General features: G+C 39.0%; 1 protein-coding gene across 2 annotated transcripts in view; it reads right to left on the bottom strand.

The window, feature by feature from the left end:
• Positions 1-3,927: 3,927 nt before the first annotated feature.
• Positions 3,928-25,980, bottom strand: part of hspg2 (heparan sulfate proteoglycan 2) — a 111,202-nt gene continuing 89,149 nt past the window's right edge. For both annotated transcript variants that reach the window (XM_060895025.1, XM_060895024.1), the window contains 20 exons: positions 25,650-25,766; positions 25,493-25,510; positions 24,366-24,450; positions 23,179-23,323; positions 22,978-23,080; positions 22,771-22,880; positions 21,598-21,706; positions 21,183-21,281; positions 20,859-21,080; positions 20,456-20,700; positions 20,169-20,340; positions 19,659-19,781; positions 19,185-19,241; positions 16,541-16,616; positions 16,351-16,429; positions 15,758-15,838; positions 8,178-8,248; positions 7,103-7,186; positions 5,895-5,998; positions 3,928-5,271 (listed from right to left, as the gene is read on the bottom strand). In XM_060895025.1, coding sequence (XP_060751008.1) covers positions 5,099-5,271; positions 5,895-5,998; positions 7,103-7,186; positions 8,178-8,248; positions 15,758-15,838; positions 16,351-16,429; positions 16,541-16,616; positions 19,185-19,241; positions 19,659-19,781; positions 20,169-20,340; positions 20,456-20,700; positions 20,859-21,080; positions 21,183-21,281; positions 21,598-21,706; positions 22,771-22,880; positions 22,978-23,080; positions 23,179-23,323; positions 24,366-24,450; positions 25,493-25,510; positions 25,650-25,766 — 2,273 coding nt within the window. In that variant the 3' untranslated portion in view covers positions 3,928-5,098. The remainder of the gene's footprint in view (positions 5,272-5,894; positions 5,999-7,102; positions 7,187-8,177; positions 8,249-15,757; positions 15,839-16,350; positions 16,430-16,540; positions 16,617-19,184; positions 19,242-19,658; positions 19,782-20,168; positions 20,341-20,455; positions 20,701-20,858; positions 21,081-21,182; positions 21,282-21,597; positions 21,707-22,770; positions 22,881-22,977; positions 23,081-23,178; positions 23,324-24,365; positions 24,451-25,492; positions 25,511-25,649; positions 25,767-25,980) is intronic.

Genomic DNA, 25,980 nt, shown 5'->3' on the forward strand with positions numbered 1-25,980 from the left:
ATGTCCAGAGGGCCATATTGACCATGTTGTCTCAGCAGGTAGGATGGCATACTCTCTCTCCCCTGTCTGTCAGAGTGACACAACGAGGTAAAAACAATAAAAGTAATAAAAACCATAAGGGCACTTATGAGCACATGAGGTCCTTGAGTAATGTTGTTTCATGTCACTAATTATTACATCCCCTGTATAGAGTCAAAAGAACAATAAAAGTTTTTGACTTGACTTGGTGTGTCTTGAAGATGGTGGTTAGTTCTTTACTCTATGTGTTATGCTGTCCTATGTGTTAAGCAGTTTAAAAAGGTGCTCTAGCTGTTCCACATGTCTGACATTCCTAGTGCATTTACATTTACAGCACTTGGCAGATGTCCTTATCTAGAGCAACTTACATTTTATCTCATTTATACTGTACAACTCAGCAATTGAGGATTAGGTGCCTTGCTCAGGGGCAGAGCGAACATGGGATTCAAACTCACAACCTTCCAGTTGGTAGGCTCCACATCCACATAGCAGCTGTCATGTGATAGGACAGAGCTGGCTAGTGGGTGGGAATTAGCAAAATATTAAAATCTGTTCATTTGGTATTCATTTTATATACAGTTAGGTCCATATATATTTGGACACAGGGACAATTTTCATAACTTTGGCTATGTATGCCGCCAGAATAAAATGAAAATGAAAAAAAAAACACGATGCATTTGAAGAGCAGATGTTCAGCTTTAATTCAAGGGGTTGCACAAAAATATCAAGTAAAAGGTTCAGGAACTGCAACCATTTTTATGCACAGTCCCCTCCATTTTCAGGGGCTCAAATGTAATTGGACAATGAATATAATTATAAATAAAATGTTCATTTTTAATATTTTGTTGAAAGTCCTTTGCAGGCAATGACTGCCTAAAGTCTGGCGCCCATGGACATCACCAGAGACTGGGTTTCCTCCTTTGTGATGCTTTACCAGGCCTTAACTGCAGCTGTCTTCAGTTGATGTTTGTTCGTCTTTGTTTGTGGGTCTTTCTACCTTTAGTGAAATACATGTTCAATCGGGCTGAGATCAGGTGATTGACTCAGCCATTGCAGAAAATTCCATTTCTTTTCCTTAAAAAAACTTTTGGTTTGCTTTTGCATAGTGTTTTAGATCAATGTCCATCTGTACTGCGAAATGCCGTCCAATCAACTTTTCCTGCATTTGGCTTAATCTGGGCAGACAGTATATTCCTATATACTTCAGAATTCATCTGGCTGCTTCTGTCTTCTGTCACATCATCAATAAACACCAGCGACCCAGTGCCACGGGAAGCCATGCATGCCCATGCCATTACACTGCCTCTACTATGTTTTACAGATGATGTTGTATGCTTTGGATCATGAGCTGTTCCAAGCCTTCTCCATACTTTTCGCTTCCTGTCATTCTGGTAAAGGTTGATCTTAGTTTCATCCATCCAAAGAACGCTTTTCCAGAACTGATCAGGCTTTTTTAGATGTTTTTTGGCAAAGTCTAATCTGACCTTTCTATTCTTGAGGCTTATGAATGGTTTGCACCTTGTTGTGAAACCTCTGTATTTGCACTCGTAAAGTCTTCTCTCGATTGTAGACTTTGACAATGACACACCTACCTCCTGGAGAGTGTCCTTCACTTGTCTGGATGTTGTGAATTGGTTTTGCTTTACCATGGAGAGTATTCTGTGATCATTTACTACTGTTGTCTTCCGTGGACAGCCAGAGCTTTTTATGTTGCTGGGCTCACCATTGCATTCTTATTTTCTCAAAATGTACCAAACTTTTGATCTGGCCACTCCTAATGTTCCTGCTATCTCTCTGATGGATTTGTTTTGTTTTTGAAGCCTAATGATGGCCTGTTTAACTTGCATGGAGAGCTCCTTTGAACGCATGATGTACAGTAGGTTCACAGCAACAGATTCCAAGTGCAAATACCACACTTTGTATCAACTCCAGACCTTTTACCTGCTTAATTGATGAAGAAATAGTGAAGGAATAGCCTACACTTACACACTTTTGGTCCCTTGAAGGGGGGTGCCCTACTCTCAAAAGCTGTAATTCCTAAACCCTTCCTCCAATTTGGATTTAAATACCCTCAAATTAAACCTGAGAGACTGATACCTAAATACCTAAAAATATTTGTGCCTGTGTCCAAATATATATGGATCTAACTGTATATTTCATAACCATTTTAAACGAATTGCAATAATACCTATTAGAGGACAAAATATTTCACATAAACTTCATAAGTGTATCATGTATAATGCTTTTTTTTTAGCGCTTAGGGTCCCTTAACCTACACAGCATTTACTGTCAACTTCACAACAATATCCATGAACTGGTAAGATGGTGGTGAGTGTGGTGTATACTGTACACTGAATGTGAAACTGTAAAAAAGCACAGCAGGCTTGTAGCTGCTTTTTAGCCAGGCAAGTTGCAAACTCAGACACCACTTTTCTCTAATTCAGCAGTCCAGTTATTGTTTCTCAAGCACTGAATTTGGCAATCCTCACACACTAATGCTCAGCTTGACGACCCAGAGAAAATGCAACCATGTAAGTGAGCAGAATGAAAACTAGGTTTGTGATGGACAAATGAATATCACTGCAGATAGAAAATCTCACTCAACTTAATATAAACAGTAAAAATGGATATCTCTTGAATAGAAGCGATCACGTTCAGTCATGAGATTGGGTTACTGCCTGTGTTGAGTTTTGTTTTTCTGTTGGATTTACCATTTTCATCCACCTACAAATAAACTGGCTATTCTACATTTTCCCTGTGTGAGTGTGTCTTGGCTTCCCATCCAAAGTGTATTCATGCATTATACCCAGTGTTCTTCAGATACCCTCCAGATCCACTGTGACAGGAAAAAAGCAGTTTCAGAAGTCGGCTGAATTTATATTTAAATGTATATTTATATGTAATCAAAAAACCAATAAAGCACCACTTCCTGACAGCTCCAGTCTTCCTGGTGCTTTTCTGATCCTCAGATACCTCCAACTTCACCTATCAAAAAAATATGATGGTGGATTATTTACTTGCCTCTAGATGTGATTGAGCATATTAATGTGTTTGGGATGTAACACAATAATAATAACACAAATAAATATGAACTGTACCTCTAAAATTCCAGCACTGTCAGTTCCTCAACCATAGCTACATCACTCAAATCCAAATCTATTATGTTGTAAATACTGTAACCACAAAGACATTTGCAGAAGTAATGCGAGAAATGAGACGCATTATATAGGAATTGTTTTCTGCATCGATTTAGTCAGAGGAAAAAATCAAACAGATTTGATTAGTTCCAGTGAAGATAATGCTACGTCATACAAAGACATTCGAAACAAGTGTGTACTTCAAACATTGTGGCAACAGTTTGGGACCACATACTGTATGGGTGTGATGGTCAGGGATTTACACACTTTTAGCCATAGACTGCACAAGCAAACTGAAAGAGTTTTATGCAGTTATAAGGAGATACAGTAGTAATAGCATGGGTCTGACTGTTTAACAGTGGTTAAGGTTCTTAGGTGGTGGTCAAAAGCTTAAACACAAGGATATAACCTTATGAGCAAGGCTTATATAAAACTATATAAATTGGTTAAAGAAAAGATCATAAAGCTCTGAGAAACTCTACTCTAGATCTTCTACTTTAAATGTTCTATATATACTGTAACCGTAACAAAACAGGTTTTTTTATGTGAGCAGAGGCGAAGTGGAAGGATTTCAGTTTACGCCACAGCAAATCCGGAACAGTTACATTCCTTTTCATTCATGTGTACTGCTATTGAACTGGGAACTCTGTGTATTTTAAAATGATTCTTAAAATGTTTTACATGAAAACATACTGTCCTTACATGCAAATGAAACACATTTTCATCTCCATCATTTTCATCAGAATAAAGAAATTTTGTGTCAGTACTTCAGTTCTAGGTTGGCATTAAGCAAAAAATACTTTTATTGCAAACTTGTGGTTTTTGCTACTTACAATACGTGTTACATTAGAAACACAGAAGCAATTCATTGGCAGAAAACAGAAGAGTATGTGCTTGCAGTATGTTTAGCACCATTGGGTTTTTCATATACACCAGTAATTTAGAGGTTAACGTATGGAAGGTTGATGGTTTCTCTTAAATATTAACCACGGGGAAAAAATCTCCCAAATAAAACGATCGCTCCGTTTCAATATTCGCAGCTTTTCTTATCTTTTGCATCATCGTCACCTGAGATGTGGAGTGTATTTGGAGTTAGGACCTTCCCAGTGTATATAAACCCAGTCCCTGCATTCTAGGGGTTTCTAAACCAGAGAAAACAGAGAGGAAACAAAAAGGATGCAGAGTCTTCAAGTATTAAACACAGCTCAGCGCACAAGCTTCAGACACATTATTAGGACCTAGAATCAACTCAAAGAAAAAAAAAAAAAAACAGGCTAGGGTTAATTAGCATCGTTCCTGACACAAATATTTAATATAGCTCCATATATTCATATGCATATAAATAAGAATTCAGTGCTGTAAAAACATCTTTTCTGACCACATATGATCTGAGCCATCAGTGAAGGCATGTCATGTATTTGTTTCTTAGATATTGTCTCTTTCTCTCTCTATTTTTTTTAATCATGGCTAAAAAAAAGCTACTGCAGGACTATGTAAACTGATATCCCGTGTTAATCATCCTTCATTACACAACACTTGGTGAAAGATGTAGTGTTTTCTTTTGGTTTATGCAGCACAGAGTAAAAAAAGAAAGAAAAAAAAAAAGATTTTTGGCAGCAGTAAGGCACCAAGAGATTATTATCAGTGTGTGAGTGTGTATGATAAAACACAAAGCAAAAACACTTTGGCTGTCTCAGAGAACCCTGTACGTCTCTTCTGTACTGTAAGTGTGTGTACGGAGGTTAAATCTGAGGTGAAATGCATTTGCGATCCGTGGGTACGTGTGTGAGAAGTCTCTTGTATTTTGTGTGTGTGTGTGTGTGTTGGTTAAAATGCAAATGAAATGCAATCTGCAGTCCTGTAGTTGTCTGAGATTCATGTCTCTCCTGCGGTATGTGTATGAGAGGTTTCTCAGTCTCTAGGTGGCGTTTTGGCATTTTTGCCTACGATGAGCAGCGCCGCACGTTTTTGCCGTCCTCAGCGTGGAGCTGCAGGTCGACTGGCCGTGACGGCTGTTCTCCTGGCCGGGCATTAAACAGAGACAGGTTCCTCACACAGCCCGTGATGCCCGAGGAGAACTTCCCACCAGTGAGAGTGGCCATGTCTGGAGCTCCACCTGTCGCCATGAACACACACACAAATAAACTAAAACTGTAAACGTCACGAAAACTGTCAGTCACTGAAGATTTTAACATCCGTCATGTTTTTTATATTAAACTATCAGACTGGGTTTCAATAAAAACAGCAATAAAAGACAAGAAACATCCATAGCATAAGTGTCACATGACTATTTATTTGCATACTGAAACCTGATTGGCTCTTCTATTTTTACTATGTAATAACACTCATTACCCCAAAGATTGCTGTACTGATATTTTAGATAATTTATCTGCAAAATTGAATATATTGAATATATAATTGAAACAATTATATATAATAGAAATAATTATTTCAATTATATATAATTGTTTCAATTATATATAATTTCGAGCAACCTGCCAGCATTTCCTTATCATATGACAAGGTGAAGACTGATTGAACACATGATTCCTCCAAGGCATGTGAAGTCAGACACCCACATCTTATTACATTTCTGCTGATGCTTAACAGGGCAAAGGAAAGTGCTATCTGCAATATTTCAAATATACGGGGTTAACATACACCCACGATTTGCTGTTATCACTGATTGACAGGAGATCATCTCACAGTATGGTGTAGTAATGTAAAGAGGATCCATACCCAGATAGATGCTGCCCTTTGTGTTTACCATGACACTCCTGCCGGGCGACTGTCCGTGCTGAGCCGTCCTGTCATCTACCTGGATGTAGCCTTGCTTTCCTGTCCTGCTCACAAGAAACCACAAGACCACACAACCATTTGTTCAGTGATTCATTCAGTTGCATTAAACGGATTAAAATCTCAACCTCAGAACAATGACTTTTTGATCCTGTCTCAGCCCCAGTCGTGTCACTGACTTGATTTCTTACTGTGTTCTGTGATCGATCTTGATTAGTTTCCCTACTGTGTCTCCCTACACTATCTTTGCCTTTGTCACACTCTTATAATGCTTTTTCTAGCTCAATGATTTCCTGTTTTTTTACCCTTGAGTATTTGATCATGATTATAAAGCTTTACTCCTGCCTGCCTGTGTTTTGACTACATATTTAAACTCATTCACTAACTAACCATAATAAAGCTTTACACACTTGTTACCTTCCTCATTCACCTTCATGTTACATTGGTCTTGTCGTGGTTGCTCTACAATCTTTGTTTCAGTCATCTGTTCTGAGATGTTACAATTTCTACTTATCATACTTTCGCAGTGTAAAGCCCAAGATTTTTTTTTTATTTTTTTTTTATTACAAATTATACAACGGATTAACAATAATACTAAAAATCCCCAACTACAAATAATCCCCAGGAAAAATGAGGTACTAATAATAAAACAATACTGTATATAAAAATGATTTGCTCTTAAAGTGTTTGTTTTGGAAATATTCATTCATTCATTCATCTTCTACCGCTTATCCGAACTACCTCGGGTCACGGGGAGCCTGTGCTTATCTCAGGTGTCATCGGGCATCAAGGCAGGATACACCCTGGATGGAGTGCCAACCCATCGCAGGGCACACACACACACACTCTCATTCACTCACACACTACGGACAATTTTCCAGAGATACCAATCAACCTACCATGCATGTCTTTGGACCGGGGGAGGAAACCGGAGTACCCGGAGGAAACCCCCGAGGCACGGGGAGAACATGCAAACTCCACACACACAAGGCGGAGGCGGGAATCGAACCCCGACCCTGGAGGTGTGAGGCGAACGTGCTAACCACTAAGCCACCATGCCCCCCGTTTTGGAAATACCACTTTCTAATTTACTAGTAAGAATGCAAAACATAGAATCTGTAAATCTCTAAATCTACATAAAGAAAAGTTACCTGACTGCAGTGATTTTGTGCCAGCGTCCATCATTAATGCGTTCCTTTGAGAGGATTTCTGCCTCCCCACTGCCCAGTTGGTAACTGTGGGGCAACGTTTGAAAAGTTTTTATGAAATTATTTTTAAAATTTTATAAAATGACAGAAAATTATATATATATATATATATATATATATATATATATATATATATATATATATATATATATATATATATGAAACATTGCAATGCAATTAAAATAAAGACAAACATGAACAGACTTAAAAAGTGACATAATTCTGTTTTGTTTTTGCATTTGACATGGTTTCTAAAGTAAAACACTTTTAATTTCAATTTTATTCCTATTATACATACGGAAATCTTAAGAGGCCATGCATTATTAATTTTATAAATTATTATCTTTCTTTTTTCCTCATGATCTCAACATAATTTTTTTTTTTTCCGTATTCGTTTGATCACGTATTCGTTTCGTACAAACTTTTTGTACGTTCTTTTGCTGTGGCTTTCATTAATTAAGTGTCGGACATTTATGTGGAAGTTGTCAATCACGTGTCCCTGATCGAAGTAAAAGCACATGCGATCATCCATGATCCTAAGTTACCTCTTTTGCTGCCTCTAAAACATGTTCTTATGCAGAGATCATGAGAAAATATATTCCTGTTCACGACAAAACGACGTTTGTTATGTCGAGATAACAAGAAAATTAAGTCATGATCATGACAAAACAACATTTATGTCAAGATAACGAGAGACCTAAGTCGTTATTACAACAAAACAGCGTGTTATGTCCAGATCACGAGAAATCGTGCTATATAAATCGTGCTAACGATAATCAAGAAAGAAAAAAAACATAATAACGCATGGCCTCTTAGGACTTCGATATATACCACACCAATTTGCCTACAATTACAATTTTACCTTCCGACCAATCAGAACAGAGAATTCAGCTTGGTGATATAATACTGCATAATAAAAGTATGAGCTACATCATATACAATCCTGAAACAAACATTTCTACCAGTCTGTGTGATTCAATTAGTCTCCAAAACAACATATAAACGATTTATGACTCACCTGAACACCAGCTGTCCATTTTGCAAGCCAAGACTTATAAAATCTTTGCCCTTTCCTTGCTCTCTTAATTCCTGTAAAGAGTTTTATAGTACAGAATAAAAGATTTTTATTTTCTATCATCTGCTCTGGTCAAGCTCAAGGTCACTTTAACATTGTGTTAACATCACTAACAAGAAGGACACACATGTATTTGGATGTATTTATGTATAACTCATAGCATGTTCATAAATGGCTAAGTTTCATAGATGCGTGTTTACAAAACAACACAATATAGTAGCATTAATGAATATATATATGTTAAGAGTTTCAGGTTTTGAGACATATTGGAAATGATGTTAAAAAATAATGAAAAATTGAAAAAAAGGATGTATGTTACTGTGTAAACAAGGTTAAACAAAAAAATTCAACAAATTTGCATGCAAAAGCTATTTAATAATTCGTTAGAGAGCAAAAATTCAACATACATTTGTGGTGATTTGTTAAAAAAAAAAAGGACCTGTTAAAAATAAAATTAATGAGTAGGACAAATAGAAACATCTGGAGTATGTGAACCATTCATTTTTTTTACTAAATATAATCAATATTATATCAACTGTAAGTTATATAATATAGGCTACTTAATATGATAATAATATGTTGTCTTTGTTTTGTTTTTTTTCTGTCTCAAACCCTGTCATGACTTTGGCTTGTTATCTTACTGTGTTCATCTGTTCTGTGATCGCTCTTGATTAGCTTGCCTATAATTTCTAAGTATCTTTGCTTTTGTCCTGCTCTTATCATGCTTTTGTTGTAAAGTTAAATCTAAGTCCTGTTTGAGATTTCTAGCTTAGGATTTCCTGTTTTTTTTTTTAGCCTCGATTGTTTATTTGATTATGGATTATACTACTTATGCTCCTGCCTGCCTGTGTTTTGACTCCATTATTGAAGTCATTCACTAACTGATCATAATAAAGCTGTACACAATTGTTTCCTATCTCAGTCACCTGCATATCACAGTGGTTTAGTCACGGTTGATCTACAACTATGTTTCAGTCATCTGTTCTTGAGATTTTATAGAATTTGTGGAATTTAAGGGCGGTTGTTGGATGGGATTTGTTGTTACTATAGAAATTATAACATATTAGAATGAATGCATTGATATAAACTTGGAATTTGACACCATCAGTGCTGCAGAGTTCTAATCAAGTGTAAGAAATTACAGATAAATGCACCCAGATTCCACTCCAAGATACACAACAAGAGAAGCTCATTTCTAAAAAAAAAAAAAAAAAAAAAGGCTTATGTATCATAAGGTAATACGTTTAGAACACTAAATGAATAAAACTTGATTAAATCATTAGTATTGGAGCGGCAGCAGGACATCAAGGATCGCCACTAACAAAGGGTCTACGTGACCGCGATAACCGTTTAAAGTGACCACTTGGTTAATAACAATTGTAACAATACTAAGCCAAGGTGTACATGGCCATGATTAACATTTAAAGACATCCGGCTAGACAACAAGGTGTATCTCAGCCACTTGGGAGACACTCAGTTCTTATGCTCAATATACATTCAAAGTGGAACCTCAATTAAACTACAAAAAGGGAAAACAGTATAAAATGCTTGAGCATGATTTGTCCGGTGGTCTTATTGACTCCGATGAACCCAAAGTACTTTATGTATTTTGTCACTGCTATACTGGAATAAACTTCTTGTTCTTCATTAAGATCTTCACCATCATCATTTTATTTTCTAACATTTTTTATTTCTTACATTGGCGAGCCATCAAAAAAGAAAAGTGGAAAAGTTCTTTTGCACTGTTTTTGATTCAGGGAACCCCCTCGTTTAAAAAAATCTAGTAAAGTGTAGCGTTTTAGTGTAGAATAGAACATAGAGTAGAGTTTATTGTTCATAAGCAGGAGGAGTTGTTAAGTCTATTCTGTACATTTCTGTTTAAGATTCTAATGGAACTGAATTAACCCTAATGCAGTGTGGTGACAGAGTTGTATGCGAATTGTTGTTTCTAAACTGTTGTAATTGAAGCAAAGTGCTTAAGTTTATAGGTTTCTTAAGTAACTGAAACTTGTTGTGTGTTTGTTATAATTCTGTTAAGATTCTAATGTAACTGAATCAGCCTGACGCAGCGTGGTGACCGGATTATAGCTAAAAGTGTTTCTAAAATAAGTGAAACAGTAATAGTGTAAAGGACCTGACGCACCGTCTACCGTCTGTAGACATCTGTATGTGGCATGTGGAGTAATCAAGTTCCTGAAATGATAGATTGTGATGAGAACTCAAAGAGATTCTCAGTCAGTCAGTAGTCAATACTCTGACTGTACAGTTAAATTCCCCATGTCTCCAATTCACTTGACTACAGCTATGCATGCTAATGAAGGAGCGGAGGAACCAATGACCTCTACTATGATCAGAGGGTTTAATCCCAATGAGCTAGAATCTGTGATAAATTGTATTGGTAAATTTGATCCTGCCAAAAGAGACCCATTAGATTTTCTTAAAGTCTTGAAGCAATATACAAACATTTACAGATTTACAGATGATGATGCGTGTGTGTTGTTAACTGTGTGTTTGCCTGACACTTTGTCTGGAGCATTAAATCAGAAAGTCAAAACTAAAACTGCCAAAAAGTTAGAGAGGAAACAGGCACTGCTTGAAGTCCTAGGTGTAATGTCAGTTGACTGGGATAAAACATCTGATGTGCACATGAGAAAAGGGGAGCATCCCGTGGCATTTTCAGGTCGATTATTGGAGACATTTAAAACTTTCAGTGGCAATCCTGACTCCGAATGATGTCAGTTTTAAATCTGCTTTTATTAACAAATGTGACCCATTTACCCATTCTGCTGTGTCTGTATGTTTGTATGTTTGAATGTTCGTAACCCATCTCTCTGATTATAATGACATCATTGCTAATATGACAGTTTTTCAACAACAATGCTAACTCAAAGAGATCCCATCCTGTGTCAGCAGTCGGTGTTAAAAATCTCAATAAGAGTAGAGCCAGCCAGGTTTCCTGGAAAAACGAGAACTACACTACTGGAGATAGAAAGGAAAGACTACCCCCTCGTAACCCTGATAACCTCCTGGTGTGTTATTCATGTGGCAAAGAGGGATATATTTCAAGGGAATTCATATTTTCCCTTAAGAGAACAGACCCCAATACAGATTTAAACCAGTTACAGGCTACAGTAAACAGACTGAGAAAGGAGCTCAAGAATCTGTGTAACATCTTGCCTGTTATTTTTCACCAAGCCATTCAACAAATTTGGCAAAGTAGGAAAAACAAAATGCATTCTGGTCAGAATGTGCACCATCACAAATTTGGAATTAGTGATGAAGTCATGGTAAAGAATTACCAACATGAGGGCCCATGGTCTGCTCACTGGGAGAGACCAGGCAGAGATTCAGTTCACAAGCTCCGTCACAAAACTAAAAACCGACAACCTGGTAAGAGGTGGTTCCACATACTGTAGATCCATTAATCATCATAAAATTTGTATATTTGTATATGTATAATTTGTATATGCTCCCAATTGGTCAAATAATGAAAAAGAACCAAATTGCTTACCACAGCTATGCAGATGACACCCAGATATACTTAGCCCTGTCCCCTAATGACTACAGCCCCATTGACTCTCTATGTAAATGCATTGATAAAATTAACAGTGGGATGTGTCAAAACTTCCTCCAGTTAAACAAAGACAAAACTGAAGTCATTGTATTTCCGAAATAAAGATGAAACTCTCAAGGTTAACACACACCTTGACTCTAGGGGTCTAAAGACACAAAATAAAGTCAGAAATCTTGGTGTAATTTTAGAGTCTGACCTTAATTTCAGTAGTCATGTGAAAGCGATAAGCAAATCAGCTTACTACCATCTCAGAAATTAGATGTTTTGTCTCAAGACAGGACTTAGAGAAACTTGTTCATGCTTTCATCACCAGCAGGGTGGATTATTGCAATGGACTCCTTACTGTAATCCCCAAAAAGACCATTAGACAGCTGCAGCTCATACAGAACGCTGCTGCCAGAATTCTGACCAGAACCAAAAAAATCTGAGCACATCACTCCAGTCCTCAGGTCCTTACACTGGCTTCCAGTTCCATTTAGAATAGATTTTAAAGTATCGTTACTCTTTTATAAATCACTTCATGGCTTAGGACCGAAATACATTACAGATATGCTAATTGATTATAAACCAAGCATACTACTGAGATCATTAGGATCAGGTCAGTTAGAGATACCAAGGGTTCAGTCAAAACAAGGTGCGTCAGCATTTAGTTATTACGCCACCTATAGCTGGAATCAGCTTCCAGAAGAGATCAGATGTGCTTCAACAGTAGACACTTTTAAATCAAGATTAAAAACTCATCTGTTTAACTCTTCATTTACTGAATGATCACTGTGCTGCTTCACACTGACTGCACTTTTTATCCAAATCACTTTTACTCCTGTTTTATTCTTTTTAACATATTTTAAACTGTTTTTATCAAAATCACATTTTTTTTTTTTTTAAAGTGTTCTTTGTTTTTATTATGATTTTATCGTGTGTCTCTTATTTTTACGTATATTATTTTTTTTTTCCTCTCTTATAAACTGTTTTCTAATTTCTATGTAAAGCACTTTGAATGACCTCTGTGTATGAAAAGTGCTATACAAATAAACTTGCCTTGCCTTGCCTAAAAAGCTGATGGCAGTCATAAAGGCCATGTAAATAGGCAAGTGTCTGTTGTATGTGTTTGTAATGTTTTTTTTGTGTTAAAAAAGTGGGGGGGGGGGGGTATTTTCATTATGTTTTCATGTGTTTTTCAGATCTAATAAAAAAAAATAAAGATGTGGGGATGGACTAGGATGGCAGCTCTTGTGACAGCAATAAAGTGCTTATCTACAATGGATCCATTCTTGGTGAACCTTACAGCATGGTCTCCAGACCCAGATGAACAGTGTATCAGAGAGTGTGACAGGAATGTATAAGGTCTTTTTGACAACAGCGTTCCTGAGGTATCACGGTGCTGTTACAACCAGTTCATCCACCTCCTTAGAGAACAGGCTTGTGAAATCAACCTAACGCATGTCGACAATAATTTTACAAGAGTAGAGTTTCAAACAGGAAAACATGCGTCACCACAACTCTTGATCACTTTTCTATCTTTGTTAATGATAACCAGACACTTTGTCAGATTAATGATACCTCATTTTGTATAATAACAGATACAGCTTGGTCAATAGGAAAATATTACTTCCCATATGTAAATATCACCCAACAAACAGTCATTGAATCGAGAGGAACAACTAGGTTTTGTGGAAGATATCCCAGAATTTGATTTTGAATGACCAAAATTGGATAATATGCTAATGTCATTAAAGGTAGGGTCTCAGATTTTTGAAAGCCAATGTTGACATATAAAATCACCAAAACAAACACGCCCCTAACTCAAATGGGTCCCACCCCTGTATTGATAGCTCCGCCCACACATACATATGCAACCCAGGCAACTAATGGAAAGAAATGTGTCTTTATCATAGCTGAAGGGAAAAACAATACGATTGCAGATAAACAAACAAGCAAAAATGACACACAAGCGTAATCATGTAAAGGACAAAGGCATATATTAGTTCTGTGAAACAAAGCAAAACCAACGTTACTCACCTATCAAGAAGGAAAAAAGCGCCTCGGCGTCTTAAGTAAAGTTGGTCACATATTCACAGATTGGAGTTTCCTGAGTCAATAACTCCTGAGCTAAACGCTGTTACTATACAAAACACGGTTGTAGCTGCGTCTCTACATTACTACGATAGAAAAGAGGTGACATGGAGGATAAAAACAAAGAAAGAAAGTGAAGAAAGGCTTACGATAAGGCAAGAAGTAGGACGTGTTAATATAGGATCAGCTTTCCAGCGCTGGAGAGAACTGAAGGAGCAGGAAGTTGGTGCATATTCACAGATTGGAGTTTCCTGAGTCAATAACTCCTGAGCTAAACACTGTTACTACACAAATAACACCTCTTTTCTATCGTAGTAATGTAGAGAGGCAGCTACAACCACGTTTTGTGTAGTAACAGCGTTATTGACTCAGGAAATTCAACTTTACTTAAGATGCCAAGGTTGTTTTTTTCCTTCTCAATAGGTGAGTAACGTTGGTTTTGCTTTGTTTCACAGAACTAATATATGCCGTCCTTTGCATGATTATGCTTGTGTGTCATTTTTGCTTGTTTGTTTATCTGCAATCGTATTGTTCTTCCCTTATTTGACTGGATTACGTATGTATGTGTTGGGCGGAGCTATCAATACAGGGGTGGGACCCATTTGGACTAGGGGTGTGTTTGTTTTGGTGATTTCAAATGTCGACATTGGCTTTCAAAAATCGGAGACCCTACCTTTAAAACCGCTTTCTGCTAATGTCACACATGCGCATTGAACGCTCTCTCCGCCCACATCGACAAGACACGCCCCTTTTTGCTCATTGGCTACACGTTTGTTTTGATTTTTGTTTTCGGCCCGACTCAGTTTTCTGAAGCATTTCTCAGAAATCGGAGTCCCTACCTTTAATGCTGAGAAAAGACGACCATATTGTCAAAGCTCAACAAGGTCTTGTGGGAAAATATAATGTTTTGACTAAACAAATGCATGATGGTGATTTGGTTATCGCCTATTCTGATCTGATTTGGGATGTAAATTTCAAAACTGCAGTTTGTGTATGCATCTTTCTCATTCTTTGTCAATGCATTATGTTATGCTGTATGTGTACCGTATTGAGACGGCAGATAATTCAATGATTTTAAGAAGAAAACCTGTGATAAGTTTGCCTTATGGAATGGAGCTATAACCAGTGTGCATGAGGTGAGGTTTCGATGACAGGTAAGATTCCTACTTTTCCTACTGGGCACCTGCCCAAGATGGGAGGTGTGACCTGTATTAAGGAAGTGAGAAATTACAGTTAACTGAACCCATATTCCACTCCAAAATACACAACGAGAAGAGCTCATTCCTAAAAAAAAAAAAAAAGGCTTATGTATCATAAGGTAATACATTTAGAACACTAAATGAATAAAACTTGATTAAATCATTAGTATTGGAGCGGCAGCAGGACATCAAGGATCGCCACTAACAAAGGGTCTACATGACCGCGATAACCGTTTAAAGTGACCACTTGGTTAATAACAATTGTAACAATACTAAGCCAAGGTGTTCGTGGCCATGATTAACATTTAAAGACATCTGGCTAGACAACAAGGTGTATCCCAGCCACTTGGGAGACACTCAGTTCTTATGCTCAATATACATTCAAAGTGGAACCTCAATTAAACTACAAAAAGGGAAAACAGTATAAAATGCTTGAGCATGATTTGTCTGGGGTTCTTACTGACTCCGATGAACACAAAAAGTACTTTATGTAGTTTGTCACTGCTATACTGGAATAAACGTATTGTTCTTCGTTAAGATCTTCACCCTCATCGTCTGATTTTCTAACATTTTTTATTTCTAACATTTGGACGGGATTTGTTGTTACTATAGAAATTACAATTAACACAACCATTCGTTGCGGCATCCGTAGTAAGCAGCTAGCTGGAGGAACGTACTTGTTTGGGTGTCTGCTTACGGAGAGCTGATGCCTTGCCGTGAGCATGTGACTTGTGCAGGATCAAGGCAGCTAAGGACTCCTGAGGTAGAACGTCCATGAGGAGTTAGTGCAGCAAGGCAACATGCAATGCATTCCAGCATTCACACACAAACACAAACACACACACAATGATTTGGCATGGTTATAAATCACAGAAATGAAGAAGTTAGTGGGAAAAGCTAACAGCTCAGCGTATCACATGCTGCTGAAATACAGGTCCAGGTTATAAAAGTCAATGAAATAGTAGATTAAATATAACAAGAGGTCAGATCATTAATCCATTCTGTCAGTCTTCTGCATCATAGAGTTTCAAAATGAACAGATGATCATCCTAAACCGCTGCAGAATATAATGAATACAACAAAAAAAATATCTGGTTGGAAAAGCCTTCTAAAAAACATTAAAATAGCTTTATTAAAATAACGATAAGTGAGGAAAATTTTACGAGATATAAATATCCTTTAACAACGTGTAACCCTGCCCTTTGCCTTAATACCTAGGGAGGATTTGTGTGTGTATTTTGTTGCTTGTGTGTGTATAGTGAGAACCTACCACCCCCTGCCACAGAATGAGGCCATCAGCAGAGAGAGTCTTTATCTCCAGCTCAATGGTCTCAGGTGTCTCAGGAGCACTGCAATAAATAAATAAATGAATAAGTGAAATGTATGAATAGTAATTTAAGATACAACTGAATGTTTTTTATCTTTAACCCTAACAAGTTAAACTAGTATGAGCTCCTGACCTGCGTGGAAACATGAGTTTGGGGAGGCTGAGGTAGCCGTCATCATGGAAATATGCAGCGTATTGTATTGGGGAATCTGCAACAGAAGCACAAGGTTTAGATTACACACAGAAAAGGAGGACAGACTACGCTTTGCTGCGACGCCACCCTGTGGATGTCCATGGAAAAACCCCGAGTATCAGATTATCGAACAAAACATGGAGGAAAATCAAGACGGTATATTTTATTGAACGGTATGTGTAAAATCAGCCTATTAATAAATACCACTGACGGATGTGGTATTCATTTATATGCACTTATGGTCATTCCTTGTACCCTTTCTGGATTTAAACCAGGTCAATACAAGTAATCAAAAAAATAACAATTCCATATTACCAAAATTTTTAATAAATGAACTGAATCTACCATGATATAATTTCTCATTTATAAAAATTTCTATTATTCAACCAAAAAAATCTAGTCTGTTTTAGGACATTTCAGGATGCAGTCACACACGCTCTGTCCTTTTATGCACAATCACACAGGAAGTTAATTAAACATGCAAAATTATAGATATTTAACGAAGTTAAATCTAATCTTATGCATTTATTCAAGGTCAAGTATAATTTCTAAAGTAATGAGTTATAGTACTGATTCACTGATCTAATCTTCTGCATTTATTTCCACCTTTTCCTACTTTATGGAGTGAAACAAACAAATAAACTACATTTTATTGTTTTTTTTGCATCAGTCATTAAAAAGAATAAACTAAAACTGGATTTCAACCACAATGCTGTTGAAAAGTAATGAACAGTAACTGGTCTTAATGTGTATATTAATTTTCGAGATTTTTTTATTTGGCTACTCACTACTGACTACTACTGGCTGCAAATCAAATTACGGTTCAATTTCTGGACATTTTTAGTCTTTACATAAAATATTATATTTAATTAATTAATTCATTCATTCATCTTCTACCGCTTATCCGAACTACCTCGGGTCATGGGGAGCCTGTGCCTATCTCAGGCGTCATCGGGCATCAAGGCAGGATACACCCTGGACGGAGTGCCAACCCATCGCAGGGCACGCACTCACACACTAGGGACAATTTTCCAGAGATGCCAATCAACCTACCATGCATGTCTTTGGCCCGGGGGAGGAAACCGGTGTACCTGGAGGAAACCCCCGAGGCACGGGGAGAACATGCAAACTCCACACACACAAGGTGGAGCTGGGAATCGAACCCCGACCCTGGAGGTGTGAGGCGAACGTGCTAACCACTAAGCCACCGTGCCCCCCTTATTATATTTAATTTTTCTATAAAATATGTGATAACAGGAAGCAAGGGTTCTAATGTATAAAAAGGACACTTTGGTACATGTTCAGTATGAGTAAGAGTGGGCCTGGTCAAGAGCCAGTCTCTGAAAGGAGGGCGGAGCCGAGGGGAGCGACTGGTAAAAGATCACTTAATTATAGTAATTATTGTTCTCTATAGTCGTGAGCTGGTGCAGAGAAAAAAGTAAGTAAGAAAGAGCCACGCTGTGTGCACGTGTGTCTGTATACGTGTACGTGTAAATGTACGTGTACGTATACGTGTGTGCGTGCATTCAGCGAAAGTAATAATAAAAAGCGTATTTTTGAGTCCACGCACCTGGATCCAATTTCCTCTGTCCTAAACCCTCCAAGCCACAACATTGCTACTGGAAAATAATCAACTTTGTGGTAAATTACAGCACACCATTTAGTGCATTGTTCCTCACATGTATACATTTTTGATGCCTAACAGATGCAGCATACAAGGAATGACCTATTTATTAGATACACAATGCTTATTTGTTTTGGTTAATAGTAAAGTAAGCTCTCGTTTGTTTAATAGTGTGTGCCGGTCACATGGCTTGTGTTGTTACAGGTGTAAACGTCTCGATTCGGATTAATCGACAACAAGAAAAAAGCACAGTGTGACAAGACAAAACATCTGATTTGCACGAGAGAGAAGAATAGTTAGGACGACACATACAGTATGACACTTAACACGGTCACCTGAGCAAGCATTTCTCAAAAAAACACATTCTCCTGATACTCCAAACAAAATGCTTACTGTAACCCCATGTCGTTTTTGGTTGATATTTGTGGTTTATTTAGTGGTTTATATTTAGTAGTTAGTAATGGATCATATGGATGATTGAGTTCGGCTGGTGGAGGTGAAGAAAAAAGGGGCACAAAATGTTGCACTGTTACTGACTGGAAACATTTTTTTTTTTTTTTACTGATTTAGAGCTTACTGATATAGAAACACTTTATTTCAGGAATCAGTTTATATGACTCCAATAACACAAAAGGATCCACTCCAAAGTAATCACTCCTCAACACTCGTTAGCAGTTTCTGAGAGAAAGTCAAGCCGACGTTTCTTTTTTAAGCCGCATGCACTGTGGTTGATGGGAAAACTGGGTTAACAGGGGTGTCACCGTTGCTGGACGTTTCTCCGAGACTGCTAACAAATGAAGAACTGGCTTATTAGAAGCATCATTTATTTGGACACCTAGAATCAGTGCAATTGGGGATTTTTTTTCCTGATAAATGTTTAGTTTTAATCAGGTTTGGGATGTTAGATGAGAGAGTTCTTCTGGTTAGTGTTGACTCAGGCAGACAGGACGGATACTGTACCGTTCACCCCGCTGCCCTCCAAATTCCACTGCGGCTCAGGGACGCTGGCTTCCTGCCCTGTGTGTGTGGAATACAGCCACGAGAGCGCACGGGTGAGACACACAGTTAGGCGTTAGGTCTGAAGTTAGGAGTGTTTACCTTCTACGAGCTCTGTTTTGTTTCAGCTCAGTGAGAAGTCGGAGGAAATGGTTAACCGTCAAACCAACCGAACAGTTTTAATAATCTCTTTAATAAGCTGTAAGGGTCAATCTGGACTGTGTGTCTTATAGTTCTATCAATAGCAGGCTTTCTAGGTGAGAAGATCATCTACATGCCAACATCATCAAATGAAAAAAGGAAGGGTTTTTAGTCATTACGGATATTTTAAATCATCAGCAGTACTTCTAGGTCAGGTGGAGGTCTAATACATATATATAATGTGTGTATAGATACACACAATGGCGTTGTGTTACAGAACCTAGAGACTGAACTCACCTTCTTTGCAGAAGACTCCTGAGTGACCTGCAGCACACACACAGTGACCGTTCACACAGCTGCCTCCGTTATGGCACTGAGACGAATACAGACACGTGTCTTTCACCACCTCACAGCGCTCTCCTACAACCAAAACCAGCACACATGGCATCCTGAGTTGTGCTTAGTTTGATCATGCTAATATACCATTAAACTAAACGTGCACTACAAAGACAAGTGGTTTTATTTTATCTGTAATACATAATATGTATAATATATTTCTTGGGCCAAGAGATGATGTCCATCCCATATAAATCCCTCGGCTCTACATCTTTTCAATACACACTGAGATCATTATTCTTTACTAAAGTATGATAAATTGTAATGAATAATATATATATATATATATATAGTTTTGTTTACGATTAAATAAACACAGGACTTGGTAGTAGACGTTTTCCCCCAGAGGCCAAATAATGGATTTCCTTTCTCATTTTAAATCAGTCTTGTGGCCATAAACTGCGATCTCACCATCATAGCCGTCCCTGCAAAGGCACTGGTACTCATACTCAGCGGTGGGCATGCAGGTGCCACCGTGTTGACATGGTCTGCGGTCACATGGGCTCACGTCAACACACTGACTGATGGCCCTGCTCTCTGTGAACGTGTAGGACAGATCGATTTTCTTCCCATTGATTGACACCTGAAGCAAAAACAGTCCAAAATGAAGTCTAATTTACAGCTGACAGAGTAGAAATAATATTAGCAGTAAACTGTTTGAAGGAAGACGTCGCTTAATTATTAACACAAATACGCACCTCTCCGACGCAGCCTTCAAAGAACATGCTGACATTGGCAGGTTTGGCCAGGATGTCCTTCGTGGGCACACCACCCAGGTACATGGGTGTGTAGACGTTGAGGCCCTGGGCCTTCCCAGGAGATGACCTCCTGACCTCGGGTGCATCATCTAGCTTCAGAAGGCCATCCTGGTTGATGCGCTCTGCTGTCACGTGGTGCCATTGTCCTATAGATACCTGCTCCTGACTGCGCAGTATGGCCTGGCCTAATGGAAATATAGATACAAACGGGTTTTACAGAGCTTAATTAACACTTACGGCACAGATGCTGGGTCACAATTTGTGGAGTTAAGTCAATTCCGACTTAGGCATGCAACTGGAAAGTTAACCTTGACGATGCATAGAGTAAACCCTGCATTCCTACCTGTGCCGAGCTCATAACGAAACTCCACATATCCGTCCACAAGTGAAAGAGTAACAAAGTCTTCCACCTTCATCTTCTTCCCACCGATGAAGAACATCATGCCATCTTCGTCCATGGGTTTGAACTCCATGTCAATGCGCAAGTCATTATGGATGTTAGTCAAAGGAGGGTACGCGATATACGACTCGTCGCTGTTGAACAGCGGCGTCGTCACCAGCGTGCCTAAAAATAAATGTAACAGAGGCGAAGATGATTGAAAGAATGTCACCAGACTTTCTATACAGTGTGTGTACTGTAGAAAAGAAACAAACAATAAATCCCTACCCTCCATGCATTTGTGTCCGTATTTGCCGAGGTGGCAGCGGCAGTCGTAGCCCACACCGTTGGGCCGGTTAATACAGGTAGCATCAGGGCCACAAGCCTCTGAGAATGGATGCAAGACACACATAAAATTAATATGAAATATGCTTTGCTACAGTATTGCGCAGAAATTTCCCTGAATCATCTGGTCAGGAGGCAAACAATGGCCATTGGATTTTATACTCTTTCTCTACTGTCAATCACAGCACCACTATTCAATCACTGGTGTCTCTTATGTCACGCCTATGGAAAAGTTTCCTTTAAATGTGTTACGATGAACAGTAGGTTGAAAAGAAGTACCCGGCTTTGCTTAACGTGTCTCAGAAAAAAGCATGTGCATTCCCACACTAACAGTGTACTTGAGTTTTTTGGGTCTTACCTGGATGGCAGTGTTCGGATGAGAGATGCTGGCAGTTGCTTCCGGTGAAGCCTCTCGGACAGCTGCACTTGTACAGACTGGCTTTTGAGTCCCTACACACTCCGCCATTCTGCACCACAAAACAGTCGTGTGTGTTTATGTATGTATACATGTATATGTGTGTATGTATATGTGTGTTTGTGTGTATGTGTATCCTCACACCATCTCACAAGGATTATTATTTGAAGAAATTAGCAGTGATGAGTGACAACGTGAGTCTGTTTTAAATATTTGTATATTTATTTTTGTTCCCACCTGTAAGTTATGTTTAGCTATTTTTATTTTAGGTAAATGTTATTTTATAGTAATTCTGAGTCAGGTTTTTTTCTTTATGACATGGACAGCAAAAAAAAAAGAGCATTTCACTATATCGTCGCTGTCAGGCGGAATCCTCGTATCTCCAAAACCGTTATTTTTCAGGTAATTAAAAAAACGCCATACCTTATCTGCAGTGCACAGGGTTTAGTCCGCGTTGCAGTGGATTGTCTTTCGCTAAATTCCTGTCCTCAGACGAGCACCAGAACTAGCGGGGGTCAAGATTTTTTTTTCTTTGAGCCCAGTGATTTGAAGACATTTACCTCAGAAGACGTGTTGATTCGTTATGACTCTTATTAAGGAGAAATATGCTGCGAAGCTCTCCCGCGGAGTGAGGAAGAGGTGGACAGCTGAAGTGTCCAATGGAGTTATGAGATTTGCGCTCAAGCTATTTTCAAGACTTTAGATTGGTTAATAACTTGTAAAAATAACAGACCCACGTGGGGACTGAACAATAGCATCGATATGTGAAAAAATATGAAATTGACCAAATTTGGACATACGAGGTTTCCGCCCGACAGCGACGATATGTTGTATTGTGTATGATTGCGTCTGTGACCAGCTGAATACGTATTCAATGTAACCAGTATATAATGTCAGGATTTCAGTGTGCCAGCTATGTAGCTTGCAGCTACATCCAGCTAGTTTGTAAGCTCCAGTATAAATAAATGTCCGTATGTCCAACGTAGCCTATCATAAAGGGACGTGGACAAGTTCATGTTAAAAACAGCACCGGAAACGCGATATATTTCTCGTAACAGGTCGTCGAGTGTAAATGAATAATTTAGAGGATGATTTGAATCATTAATGTGATCGAACCTGACAGGGGTAATCCTTGCAGGTGGGGCAGTTAGTCACACCGCTTGAACTTCTGTCCAGATCCTTGAAAATAACTTCGTCTCCTTGGATAATCAGCTGTTTAATGCAGCCTAAAGAAAGGGTTATGCAGTCAGTGGGGTAATACTGAGTAATTGCACGGAAATTTGTTCTGAACGAAAAAGACGCAGTAGAGAAGTTCTTCCTAACCAACAAAGCCGCTGTTGAGCTCCGCTGTTCTGGCGATCATGCTGTAGTTCGGATAGCCGCCTACAAACAGCTCCTCGTTCAGATCCAGCCCTTGAAATTTGCCCTGCACAGATGCACATGCAGATGCAGCAGATGTTTTCTGGATGAAATGCTTCCACATATCAGAAAATCAATCTTAGAGGATTAGCATTACAGCCGTACCTGAGAGGTGCCGTTGATGGGAGCTTCACCGTCCACTGTGATGGACCCTTGTGTGCCGTTACGGTAAAGCTGGACTGTATGGAACTCACCGAGCTTAATGGCAGTGGGGTAGCGGATGGTGGCCATGCCGGAGCCCACATCAAACCTGCACAACATGAGCAAAACAAGCCTTTTTAATTATACATACAACAATTATAAGATAGAGATGAGCCGGATACTCGGCTGAAACGAGTATCCGGTACGGATAAAGCACTTCTGCCGAGTACGAGTATTATACGAGTAATACGAGTCAATATCTGTGCTCGGATTGAATGAAAATCATCATTGTGTATTTGATTGTGTCAGCGTTCTTTGATAGACTAGTCACAGCGCCCCTCCCCTACAGTGATAGGCTAGTCACAGCGCCCCTCCCCTACAGTGATAGGCTAGTCACAGCGCCCCTCCCCTACAGTGATAGACTAGTCACAGCGCCCCTCCCCTACAGTGATAGGCTAGTCACAGCGCCCCTCCCCTACAGTGATAGACTAGTCACAGCGCCCCTCCCCTACACACATACAGATGTATTGTGTTGCTGTGTCTCGCTCTGCTCACTCACAGTCACACACAGAACAGCTCTCTGTCTCTCCCTCAGTCACTCGGGTTCGCGGGTCTTTTCCGTTAACGTTTAGGGTTTCTTCAGCTTTTTACTTCGGGTTGTAACGTTAATAATACGTACTTACTAACCAGTAGAGTTCTGGTAAACGTGGGTTTGTTCAGATGTGATGCTTGCTTGGTAGAATGCGACTCGCATTGCGTCTCTGACTGTCGGAGATTTTTTTCTTTTTTAAACCTTCAGCTGTCTCTAACCAGTAACCAGACACTGAGTGTCTGACACGTTTTTGCTGTATTTCATAAAAACATAAAGGTAGTAAGCTAGTGTTATAAATATTACAAATTAATTATTACCGGTTAAAACCCCGCCCATTTCAAGACAAGATTTTCCCCACCTACTTCCGGGTTATGCCCCACCCACTCCGAGTACGGATACAGATACAGATAATTCATATGGTTAACAGATACGGATACAGATACAGATAATGCTGTACTCGCTCATCCCTATTATAAGATAAGATAAGACAGTACTTTATTCATTTATTTGTGTGTTGTGATCAAAAAGTCTTGTCACAAGAACCCCGTGTCACATCTACCTGAACTCAGGGCGACCACCCACGAGCCCGAGAGAGATGAAATCAGCCCCCATGGTCTTCTTCTGCCCGTTATACAGGATCATCCCTGAAGGAGTGACAGAAATGTTAGAGGAGTACAAGCATCGTGTGTGTGAGCAAAAAAAAATCAGAATGTAGTGGGGCTTTGTGCCATGCTGAGGAGCAAGTGCGTGAGTGGAAGCTGAGGTACAGTCCTGTAAAGTGCTGAGATTTATGCCAGTCAGTGCCAACATGAGCAGCATGCCAGGGCACACTCTATAACTCAGACACAGGGATTGGATGGGAGGGAGATTGGGGGGTGGTGGGGGGTGGGTTTAAGGCTATGAGTGCATCACAATGTCTTTGGGAATATATATCCATGCCTTTTGCTTTAATGATTTCAAACAATTTCCCTCTCATCTCACCTCATATTAGCAGAGCCACGGAATTATTGGTTGTGCACAAAATACAAAGTTAGAATTCTATTAAATAAAGCTTTCTCCTTTTTTGTGAAATTTATGGAAGAAATCTTCAGTCTCTGTAGTTTTCAGAGATGGAAATTTTGCCGCACTCAAGACACTCAAGATTTCAAGAGAGAAAAAAGAAAAGAGAGGCTTGTACTGTAAGGGAACAACATAAATACATGCATACACATATATACCTGCTATAATGCAAGTGATAACAGGAATATGTGATGTGTCACCTTGTGTTATGGATCTTCCACGACATTAAACGTAACTATGTTGTATTTCAAGTTCACAAATTTCCAGAACACTTCAGAAAATGACTCTGCATTAAACGATTGAGAGAACTCAGCAGAAAGCTAATGCTCTTTGTACATCATGGTGGGAAACATGCAAAATCCTTCATGGCAGTGCACTGAAGCATATAAAGCATGGATGCACTGAGGAGGAACCTGAACGCTGCCATCATGCCTGCAGGTGACCGAGTGCAGCTTGTACAAGCCTGCAAACAAACCCATGCTGCACCCTGTGTACTGTGTGCTGTCAGGATAATATAGTAGCAAACAGTACAGGGGGTGGAAAAGCAGGCGGGGCATCGACAGTGCCCACGAGAGGCAGAGAGGAAGCCCTCCAGCAACGTGCTCACAATCAAGCACGACGACTCACCGGAATACAATACGAGACCTTCATACCAAAAGGTAAGAGTCAGGGCAGAACAGAAGAAAGGTTGAGTTCACAAACAAACATGAAGAATTTGATTAGATTTCAAACCAAACAAGGCCTAGTGTTGATTCTGGATAGTGTTCTGTACACAGCTGCTTACCGTCCACGTTGTCTGGTTTAAATGTGATATTAATCTTAAATGCTTTATAGGAGTTTTTGATGGTAGGAAGCTTGAGGTAGGACAGAGGCTCCTGACTGAAATATGGCATCACACGCTCTAGAAAAAAAAACAACACACAAGAATAATCAGACTCAAGCATCAGGACCTTGTGCCTCATATACTGTAGATATGACAGCTTATTCGTTTATTTTTAGTGTCTTTTCTATTATTCTATCATTTGTTAACCCACCCAAACCCTATCCAGTTCCTTTCTATGCTCTCATGACACTCAACGAAGTCAAAGTTCACCTAGATAAAGTAACCGCTATCA

The sequence above is a fragment of the Tachysurus vachellii genome, chromosome 19, assembly GCF_030014155.1.
Source record: "Tachysurus vachellii isolate PV-2020 chromosome 19, HZAU_Pvac_v1, whole genome shotgun sequence".
NCBI classification, from domain to species: domain Eukaryota; kingdom Metazoa; phylum Chordata; class Actinopteri; order Siluriformes; family Bagridae; genus Tachysurus; species Tachysurus vachellii.